Source organism: Rosa rugosa, chromosome 2, assembly GCF_958449725.1.
Source record: "Rosa rugosa chromosome 2, drRosRugo1.1, whole genome shotgun sequence".
NCBI classification, from domain to species: domain Eukaryota; kingdom Viridiplantae; phylum Streptophyta; class Magnoliopsida; order Rosales; family Rosaceae; genus Rosa; species Rosa rugosa.
This window is the reverse complement of record NC_084821.1, coordinates 8,152,203-8,163,607: the sequence shown is the minus strand read 5'-3', so window position 1 is coordinate 8,163,607 and position 11,405 is coordinate 8,152,203. Positions and strand designations below refer to the sequence as shown.

The following is an 11,405-nucleotide window of genomic DNA, read 5'->3' as shown; positions in this document are numbered from 1 at the left end:
GTTTTTGTTTGTATACATTCCAAGAAAAATATCTTCCTTTTCCTTGCCCAGTCATTTCCCCCCCCCCCCCCCCCCCCCCCCCCATTAATTTGCTACAAGTGGTTGATAAACATTTATAGAATTTGCAGTGAGATGTGGAACCAGTACTTATCTCGATCCATTTTTTTTTTCTTTTTTCTTCATATTGAATACTTTCCATTAAAGTAAAAAAACATAAATATTCTACGAAATCTCTAGTTTTCAAAAAACTACAACAAGCTAGATTGCTTATCGTTTTGCATCCGGCTGGGTATGTTCTATTGGATATCTATAAAATATATAAAGATGACGTCCTCTTTCTATTTAAGGCAATTCATGGAACACCCTTAAATTAAATTAAGATAAATAAATAGAACAGAAATGTATGTTTTACAAAACAATTGTAGACAATTCCACAATCTTATTGGTACGTGTCCGTCTAGTATATTCATTTTATTGGGTATTTATACAATATATATGCGCGCAGTCTCCTTCTATTGAGACCCTCTTCATTTTAATTAATTGACAATCTAATTCAATTATCGAAACTGTTTCCTTCTCAAAAAAAAAAATTATCGAAACTGTTTAACGTTTAAAGTATTTTTAATTTCATTAACTTGGATATTTTATTTGATGTTTTTTTATTTATTTTTTTGATGATTAAGAAAACATTTTATTTGATGTATGGTGACGGGTGACCTATGGTCTAATCAAGTATTACCTACATTCCATATTTGGTATTTTTTTTTTGAGAATTTCCATATTTGGTATTGAGATTTGAATAAAATAAAATAGACTTACCAATAAAGAAAAATTAGTGGGAGGGAGGCGGCCATGGTTCATAGGCTCGTGGATGGGCCCTATTGGGCTTTTGTTGCTTTCATATCTGTTTGGTCACCAACCCATGGGGCCCACCAAATCTCTCTCCTCCTTCTTCTAGTTCTACACTTCCCTCCAAATCTAGAGAGAGAAACAGAGAGTCTCCCGCCCAATCCCATTCCCATTCCCACGATTCCATATCCCACTTGACCCGCAGCCGCCGGTAGCCAATTTAATTACCCGGTTTCAAATCAACTCCATCAAATCTTAACTCTTATTATTAGAAGCCACTACTACCAAATCTTGGGACCCGTATGGCCCATATTGGCCTCTATTTGGTTCATGCATTTCAGATTGGGGAATGAGTTGCCTGAAAAATACATTAGGATTCGTGTAAATCTTATGTGGAATACCACAAAGTTCCCACGAGTTCTTGTGTTTTCTATGGCTCCCATTTGGGGTCAACAATTTGCTCAATAATCTTATAACCAATATTATATTTTAGAGGTAAAAGACAAACAAGAGAATCTATCAAGTATAAAGATTGAGATAAGACTACCTTAATGAAAACATGTAACTCGATCCAGTACATTTTTTTCTTACACATTCAACTTGAGAGAGACAATGAGATTTGGCACAATAGACTTTCATTTTACGTATTTTTATCTTTTATATTTTGACTGTTAAATTAGTGAAAGACTTTCAGGTGTAATTTGTTCTATGTTCCTCACTAAATATTCAGCTTGAGAGAATAGTTGGATTTGGCATAATGGTCTTTTATTTTGTGTACTTTTATATTTTGACCGATTTAATTTATGATGTTTGAAAGACTTTCAAGTATAATTTTTTTTATTTATATTCTTCGCTAAACATTTAGTTTGAGAGAGATGGTCGGATTTGGCACAATCATCTTCTATTTTGTGTACCATTAGCTTTTAATTTTGAACACTTTAGTTTACGATATATTAAAGGCTTTAAGGTAAAATGTATTCAATGCTTTTGCACTGAGTTACGATCTAGTAGTGTGCAATTAATCAGCCGCGCATTTACGCCCAATCAACCGACAGTTTGGTCATAATCAACAAAATAACAAATTTTTGATGGAAAAGTCATCGCCAAATAACAATTTCATTGAAAACAAATAAATTAGGAATGGTCGTCCTAATTATATATTGACCCTTTAATACAATATATTTGATGGAGACTGGGAATGGACAAAAACCAGACCCAACGAATGACTAATTGCCATCTCCGAAGACTCTGAAATCTTGAAAACTAACCTTTCCGAGCACGTGTATTTACTGTTGATGCCACTATTGACAGTGACCCGCCGGAGAAGAAGATTCATTCATTTCATTCATTCCATTCCAAGCAACCAATTTAAACAAATATAGACAAAATATTAATTCTAATTTTTTTATTTTTTTATTATAAACCCAGAATCATTACAATAATTAGGGTATTTTGCTTTTCAACGCTAGGCGTGATCTCCAAGGAATCAAGCACACCAAGCATTTATAAATTTTTACCCACGACTTTCCCAAAGCTTCTTTTCTCATATATATATATATATATATATATAATCCACTACTGATTACAATTCCACCGCCTTAATTTAAAAAAGTACTCAAAATTCCTCACAAAATCGCCGATTCTTTCAAAAAACGGCATTACTCAATACTCATAATTCACTAATCACACTCCGTGGTTTGACCAGGAACCACTCGGGGCATATTCGGAATTTCAGCGCACACTCGGCTTCTGTTTCCTAGTCCAACACTGACACGTCACAGTACACAGTCCCCCACATAGTAACAGCAAAATTACGAAACACTCCCTGGCGTCCACGTATCTTGGTGGGGGAGGACACGCGGGATGCACCGCTTGATTTAGGAGATGACGTCGACCAGGAAGTCGTTAACGTCAAACTCGCCGAACTCGTCGTGGTTAAAGTTGTTGCTCGCCGGGACCATTATGTCCGGCAGGTTCAGCAACGGCACGTCGTATTCGAACCCGCAAGCGTGGAAGTCGCAGTAACGGAACCCGTCAAAGGGAGCGGGATCGTCGTAACGGAGGACCGACGTGGGAGATGACGCCGGTTCTTCATTGGGAGACGAGTCACACGTGGCAGTCGAACCGAAGCTTCTTTCCTCTTCATGCGCGGTGGGGACAACAACCTCCTCAGCAACAGCGGTCTCCTCGGCTGTAACGGCGTTAGGAAAGTTGGTGACGGCGTCAGGACCTCTGAGCTTCACGGCGGCTCTGTCGTATATAATGGCGGCTTCCTCGGCGGTGTTGAAGGTCCCGAGCCAGAGCCGCTTCCGTTGGATCGGGTCGCGGATCTCCGCGGCCCAACGACCCCACGGCCTCTGCCGGACTCCCCTGAAATGCTTCTTCCGGGCCGGATCTGATTTCGGTAACTTCGTATCGGGTCGGGTCTCGGGCTGTTCTCTCTTCGGCAGCTTGAAAGAAGAGGAAGCTCGCTCCAAGTTGATCTCCTTGACATGTCGTTTCACTCTGCGCACGGCGGAGCTCTCATCGTCGTCGCTGTCGGAGTCAGTGGCGTCCGGGTCGGTGAGGATGATCCGAACCCGCTTCTGCAGCACCCTCCGCGATTCAAGATGGGTATTTTGGGAATTTTCGTGAACGAACTTGCTCACTGAGATAAAGTGCTCTGAAAATTTCTCCATGGATGGTCAGGATGAGTGTTAAGGCAGAAATGAAATTGGAGAGATGGGTTTGTTCATAAACGAAATTGAAGAGATGGGTTTGTTCAGAAATGAAATTGGAGAGATGGGTTTGTTCATAAACGAAATTGAAGAGATGGGTTTGTTCATGAGCAAAGTGAGCTATACTGGGTAGTGGTGTGAGTAAGGGTTTTGGATATGAAGCTGAGAAAGAAGAAGGGGGACCTGCAAAGAGTGGTAGTAGGCTAAAACCCTTAACCCCCTTGCAGGTTCGGAAGAAGAAAACGGAGAGAAATGGAGAAGGCGGAGGTTTATATAGTGGCATGGAAGTCATGGATAGTAGTGGACTGTCTCTGATTTTTCACTATAAAAAATTGAGAATATCTATCTCTCAATTTTTAACTTTTTTATTGGTAAATTTTTTTTTTATTATTATAAATGAAATAGAATTAGTTCCTCGTGAATCGTGAGCGAGTAAGGAGCGGGGTCATGGATGGGTCATGAACCATGTCGGGAGTGTAAGACCATCTGCCATGGTAAGCAATAAACCCATATATAGCCTATCAACCTCTCCCACGGTAAGCCATTCCACATTTCCCAAATTTTTTTTTTGCCGTATGGTCCAACATCCAAGCCATATATGGCTTTCAATCTGGTAAGCCATATCATTTAATAAAATATTGTTTATTTCTTTTATTCCTCTTTTACCCCTCTTCATTCAACTGACAACATTTTTATTCCATTTGTGTCCTTTTTCCGTTTTAGTTACAATTTTCTTTTCTACTGAAATTTTATGTCTATAAATTTATCAATAATAAAAACTATACCATTGTGAAGTTCACCTTGAGATCTTTCATTTGAGCCTAATATTGAATATATTCAGACTAAATTATTGGCTTTGAATTAGCATGCATATGGCTTTGAATTAACATATGGCTTACCAATTATGGCTTATGGTGGGAGCTTCATGCAAGAGTGATCAAAGATTCTCTAGAATATTCCCATGTGATAAGCCAAATATGGCTATATAGATAGGGTACGGTGGTAGATGCTCTAAGAAGGTGCATCCAGCTGGCTCTGATGACGTCGCAGTAGCCCTCTTCCTCTCTTCTCCATCCCCCACTTGACTTGACACTTACCCCTCAAACGTTTGCGTTTTCAAGCAGGCATTGCCTTACTTTTCACATCCTCGTGTCTTGTTCGGCGTATTTAGTCTGCATTTGTAAATAAGTGTTCGATAAATTATCTCAAATATTGAAAGAAATTTATAAATTTAATACTATATTGTATTACGCACCGTCGGGGCAACACATACATTTAGCATTTAACTTATTTTGATGTTGAAGTACGTAAGAGCCGATTTTGATCGATCACACACAGATATTTTGTGTTTGCTATAACGTCGCATGCAGTTTGGTACACACTGATTGTAGCATATGTGTGCACACTTCTGTTTGGTAATATGTCTCAAAGAGACGGAAAAATTCACAACTTTGCGAGTGTGCAATGGTGGCAGCATATGCATGAATGGACGGTGTGTACTGTGTACATGTATAAAGTAAAGCTAAGAGCGAATTGAGTACATGTTTGTCTCCCTTGTGTGTGTGAAGATGAAATTGCCATAGCTCTTTCCTCGGAGCTGTCTCTTGTGTTTTTGTGTGGTGGTTTTCCAAAAGCATGTTGGGGAAGCCAGCCCTTGTACTCTCTTCTTTTTGGCTCTTTTATCCGACCTACCTAAGAATTGGGAGGCGTGTTTGTTTACTTTTACTGTCACAGCTTCTGCAGCATAGTAATCTTTGAAATGGGGGGGGGGGGTTCCAAATTTCCACATATAAGTGCATGCCAGGCCATCCACACAAAGTGGACCCAAATTCAAATTTTTCTTGACCACTTCTAAATCCATGCCACACTCCATTTGAACACTCACCGTTGCAGTTGCCAAAGGACACCCTAGTTGTATTATTAGTCTAAATTAACAAATAAGGGGGGTGGAGATTTAGTCAAAATAGAATAGGTTTGAAATTAAATAAAAGGGGATAGAAAAGTTGGGGGAGTTGGTACTCGTATGCTTGGAGAAGAAGCAAAGGCACAGTGAAGATGACCTGATTGATATACCGAAGTGGACTCGCAACGTTAGCAATTATGTAATAGAGTTGGGGGGAAAAGGAGGACTAGAGACGGCGAGTGGTCACAGTCTAAGTTGCTTGTGGATCAAGTGACAAATTTGATCGACGTGATGCACTACTCTATTATTGATGCTCGTGCTTCGAGCAATTTCTGATGATGGATTACTTTTAAATCATGCATGACGTTGCGACTATTATTCTGCTGCTGCTGCCGCCGCATGCTCCTTCGGCCATTGGGTGCAACTCAAATTTATTCTACGTTAGGTTCTGGTATCTATTATTTGGTCTTAATGTTCGCATATAAAAATGCTCAAGATCTAGTATTCTAATAGTATTTTATTCTACAATAATGGATAAAGATCTCAGGTTCAAGCCCTTCCTCTCGAAGGGGAAAAATAAGTCCTTCCTCTCGAAGGTGAAAAATATATATATGACGAGAATCACCATTATTATTAAACTGCAAAAAGCACCTATAACACAACCATTCCGTCCTCAAGCGACTCCTTCAACAGGTGTCTCTATCGAGTTTGTAAAATAAGATCAACAGTGCCTTATTTATAGCAACTCTAACAGATTTTTCATATTTTGATTTTTCTCTATTTTATAAATAATGAGCAAAAGAGGCTCTAACATATTCCTTAGAACAATCCCCACTTTCTCTAGTGAGGAAAAAGAAAATAAAATTACTTAAATTTACAACAATCTGTAAAATAGAAAATCTGTTGAAATTAAAAAAAAAAATTATGAAAAGCTCTGACTTTATACAAAAATTATCAAAAAAAAAAAAAAAAGTGTTGGAATTACTCTGAGAAGGAGAGGGTAAATATTAGAATACCAATTCATAAATGATTAAAAAAATCATGCTTGATTTCTTTTCTCAAATAATCAATAGATCCAAACCGAGTCTTGGGAGGCCACGTGAAATTGGACATAAGTAAAATCAATAACAGAGCGCATCAGACATTGTCATGCGTAACCTGTCAATTTGAGCGTCCCTTCATTCAATTACACATGCTCATGCTCTAGTAGCCGCACTCAGAAAGAAAAATTGGACCTCAATTTTCAAACTCAAATTCTTGGTAGAAAATTCAACCATGTTTAATGGGATTAGAAGAAACAAAGACAAAAGGGAGACCAAGTCCCATTTGGCAGACATAGACCGAGGAATTCCAATTCGTATGCTGTGATGCGAGAAGAATTCCATCCTGAACACAAATTCAAAGCTGGAAAAGTATGAGCTAGCAAAAACCACCAAAAGCATTATTTCTTAATAGCGGATCATCAAACAAACCATTCACTTGATAAACTAACACGGCAAAGATACAATACAGTTTTTTTTTTCCCATCCCCAAATGCCTTCAAATGAATATTCACAGATTGAGAACCAAGTTCCTTGATCAATTAAGACAAATAAATTTCCAATGTTTCAATGTTCAACTTAACGGAGATGGAATCATGCATTTGCAACGTTTTACAAATGCTCAGAATGTTCTTAGTTGTCAGCCCATGGCATACTTTTGTGTCCAGCTGCGAGCAGTGGCTTCATACTTTGCCCTGTCGGTCTTGTACATGTGTGCAATTTCGGGGACAAGCGGATCATCAGGGTTGGGGTCTGTCAACAGAGAGCAAATGGATAACAGCACCTGAAACACCAAGTTCATTTGGATGAGCATGACCATTCTCATGGTGGGAACAAAAAACAAGGAGCTTAAGCTAGTATATAACATATCCAAACAAATAGACCATTCTTGACCAGACTGCGAGGATGTAATCAACTCCATCCCATACCATGTTACTTTCTATGTCGCTCGTACCCATATTTTTAAATTTGCATGAGCATTACACCACCTATGGCCATGGCAAGTAGCATCACGCAACATGACATGGAGTGGGAACTGGGCCACTGGGATGAAGTTAATCGGACATATCCTTCCTAATCTGGTCACAGGACTACAGTTGGACTTCTAGTAAACTCAAATGAAAGACCTCTTCTAGCGAGGACGAAATAGTTAGACAGACCTTGGAAATGGTTAGTGCTGGGCTCCATTGTTCCTTAAGAATATCAAGACATATGCTTCCATTGCTATTGATGTTTGGATGGAATACCTTGGTCCTGAATGCAACCTGAAATGCTTACTCAAGTTAGCCTCTTAAATTCTGAAATATCTCCAAAATAATCCAAAGAAAGACAACACAATCACAAGAAGCAAAAAGCAATAAATGCAGCACACATACTCGTGTTAGCCTCTAAAAATCATAAGCTATCTCAAGATGCAAATGACAGAAGGATAACATGACCGACACCACTCCAAACCTTCTTCAAATAAGCACTCACTATCAATCAGATAACATCACAAGAATAAACTTTCTGCTAACAATTCTAGTAGCATTCTAAGGCAATTAGACAAACATTGGACCATCTGGCAAGGGAACAGTCAATTATAATAGTTCCCTCCGATGGTCAGTTTGACCCAATCAAAGTGCACCACTGAATACTCAGCCCAGGCTACTTTGTTGAAATTAAAAACACATGGCCTAAATACCAATGGTTGATAGTGAAAGATGTGATACAGACTGGGCTGATAAACAACTACTATATTTTGGTGGATATTTTTCAGTGATTTAATCCACTCACCTGATGATTTTGCTTGAGCCAACGATTTAAAACATCCAATGACTAACAAAATGTTGTTAAATAAAAAGCCAAGGTAAGGGGAAGCCAATATGTAACCACATACGACTGTTTCCACTGAGATCATATCTACAAGCATCTTACAAGGTTGCGCATGTGATTCAAAATGATTGGCACAGCATGAACGACAACTATCTTAATACAAATCATCTCTAATCATTCAATTACAACACACAAAACTCATGATTCATTCATTGCAATCTATAGAGGAGCAGGACAACTACAAACATTACAGAAGCAGTAGAGCAATATATCTTTTTTCTTTAAAACGGGAGAAGTAACAACCTTTGGAGGCTTGAATGGATAATCCGGAGGGAAGTGAATTGAAACTAGAAAAACACCACCTGCATATGGGCTATCAGCAGGTCCCATAATTGTTGCTTGCCAATGGAACATGTCCTCCGCCACGGGACCTAAAATCCATAAAAAGAAACCCCAAATAAGCTCCTACGTACCTCATACATCCATACTTGATCTTGCTCATGCTCATACTCATTACAATTATTTGGTTTAGGAGTTTTCTATACATTTTTTAATCCATGCATGTGTCCAAATCCAAGTCCCAAGTTTCCCATAGCCATAAACAGTGACTTGTTCCTCCTTAAATGAAAACCTATTGCCATCAACCACAACCATCCATACTTCACAACGGTTAATCTTTAATGGGTGAAAAGGGCTATGCCTAGGCTTACCATCTTGACCTAATTAGGGTATAAAAGCCTCAAAATTCAACCAATTAATTACCCGAAATCGGTATCTACTACATACCCAAGTCAATTCCATACAAACTAAACATCAAAATCAGGGTTCCATAACAAACCCGAAATCAAAAGCATCAAAAATTGATGGTTCTAAAAGGTCAAAGGAGCCAATACCAGCACTGCAAGAGGTAGGCGGGTCCTTCTGCAAATCCTTGAGCTCCTTCAAGATTCGTTTCGACGCCATCGCAACACGTAATCACAAAATAGAAACCTGAAAACCCACAAAAAATCCCGAATCAAAATTAGATCTTGCACCCCAGAAACCAAAAATCCCCCTCCCAAATATTCCCAAAATCCGAATCGATCCCAGATCAACAGCGAAACACCCAAGAACCAATAATCAAAACATGAATCGGAACCTGAATTGGGATTGGGAGCCACCAAAAGGGAACGATTTGATTGACCCAAATCGGAGAGATTCAGAAGGATAAAAAAAAATTTGTGCCTAATTTTAAATTTTATATAATAGGAGGGGATGTAAAAGATAAGAAAAAGCAGAGCGCAAGCCAAAGACTTGCCTTCTAGAATTTTCTATCTTTAATATTCCAACTTGGCGTAGGATCTACGTCCTTATTACAGCGCCAGTTCCTAACCCCACCTCGTTTCTTTTCTTTGCTACCAAGTCCTTGGAGAAAATCTATTTTCTTCTCTTGGGGTTGGGCATGGGCCGGATCCAACTAAAAGTTTGCTGGGCCCGGGACCTGCCTGTTCTTACTGTTCGGGCCCAAAGCCCATTTTTCAACCAACAGGGACCGGCTCGTTTCATTTCGGGCAGGGCTTTCGGGCCCAAATACCTGTTTTCTGCAATTCACTTCAAAGTCACTTTGTTCAATCAAGAAAAACCAAGAACATGAATTTACAGTACTGCAATATGAATCAAAACGTTATCAGAATTAGATTTTTTTACGGTATTAAAACGAATCAGAATTCTTCACAGTACACCAAGAACATAAATTACTTCCATCAGATTTCAACATAAACTACACCAAGATTCAAAATAAAAACATGCATCAAACAATCAGTAAAAGCAATCATCGATCTCTTCTTCACTAATCCAACACTAAAAAAAAATTGAAAATTTAAAGCTCATTTCAAGTCGAAAACAATAGTAAACCAAAAGATTCAAAAATTCCAGAACATTTATGCCTCATTTTCTCAGCACCGAATTGAAGAGCTGTGAGCTTCTAGCTCAGACCCAGATCTGTGAGCTTCAGATCTTAGCAATGGTTGCAAATTCGATGGATGATAAAGTGGTTACCGTGAGATATTTGAAGCCCTTGGCAGTTAGTACAGATCGATGGATAATGAAGACACCGCCTAGCCTTCTCCATGCTGAGCATATACCATGATCGTGTTGTTATCTTGGAGTTGAGAATCGGAGCGAATTGCCGGAAGTCCGATTTGGCAGAGGAGAAGGAGAAAGAAGGAGGCGGCTGAATTGGGGCTGATCGTGAAGAATGAGAGAGAGAGAGGGTTTGGAGCCTTATTATATGACCAGTAAGATAGAAACACCTGTCTCTTTTAAGTGATACGGGCATGGCAGGTTTTTTTGTTTCTGAAAGTCAAGGTCCAGCCCGAACCGTTTGTTTGAAAGTCAAGGCTCGGGCCCGAACCGTTTCGATGAAAAAAAAAATGGGCTCGGCCCGTACGGGTCGGGCTTTGACAGGCCGGTCTGGGTTTGCAGGTTTTCGGGCTTAAATGCCCAGCCCTAGACACCGACGGCATCAAAGGAGTTGTCATCGATCTGATGTGCAGGGCTTCCAACTTCATTTTAAATTTGGGCTTATTGCACTAGTTTTCATTACGTCTTCGGAGTGGTGGCGTCAAGCTAGTGTGCTGGTGTCCCTTGCGGTAGTGGCGATGCATGCGGCTGACCTATGCTTGGTGGTGATTACTAGATTTGGTTTAGGCCACTATTATTGATCTTGGGCTCTATCCCACCCTTTGGGCTAGTCGCTTTATTTTTCTTATCCTTTTTTGGGGGTTTATTTGCTCGGGCAGCTTTCTTGTGGGCTTAGTGTTATTTATCTTGAGCTTTGGGCTTTTGTCCTCTAGCTTAGGTTGTAGGTGTTTTTGGAGAAGCCCCTTCTATGTAGGGAAGTGCTGGAAAATAAATTGGGTTGGAAATTTGGCCTAGTCCGGTTTCCTTCTTAATAGTGTCATGGTTTCTTGGTTACTCGGTTTCGATTGCTATTAAGGACATCTTTACATAGAATTCTAGTTTTTAGAGCAACCGTCATAGTGAAAATCCCTTTTTTAACATCAATGATTGTATTAGCAGTACAATCAATCATGCCCCTTG

At 39.4% G+C, this 11,405-nt stretch overlaps 2 protein-coding genes across 2 annotated transcripts; both read right to left on the bottom strand.

Annotated features, from left to right (window-relative positions):
* Positions 1 to 2,228: 2,228 nt before the first annotated feature.
* Positions 2,229 to 3,826, bottom strand: LOC133731962 (pathogenesis-related genes transcriptional activator PTI6-like). The gene has a single exon (XM_062159411.1). It carries the CDS (start codon positions 3,525 to 3,527, stop codon positions 2,727 to 2,729), a length of 801 nt encoding a protein of 266 aa, XP_062015395.1. The 5' UTR covers positions 3,528 to 3,826; the 3' UTR covers positions 2,229 to 2,726.
* Positions 3,827 to 6,931: 3,105 nt separating this feature from the next.
* Positions 6,932 to 9,636, bottom strand: LOC133731753 (ubiquitin-conjugating enzyme E2-17 kDa). Its single transcript, XM_062159163.1, has 5 exons — positions 9,463 to 9,636; positions 9,218 to 9,314; positions 8,628 to 8,755; positions 7,670 to 7,774; positions 6,932 to 7,293 (listed from the first exon to the last, which is right to left on the bottom strand). Exons 2-5 carry the CDS (start codon positions 9,285 to 9,287, stop codon positions 7,150 to 7,152), a joined length of 447 nt encoding a protein of 148 aa, XP_062015147.1. The 5' UTR covers positions 9,288 to 9,314; positions 9,463 to 9,636; the 3' UTR covers positions 6,932 to 7,149.
* Positions 9,637 to 11,405: the final 1,769 nt, after the last annotated feature.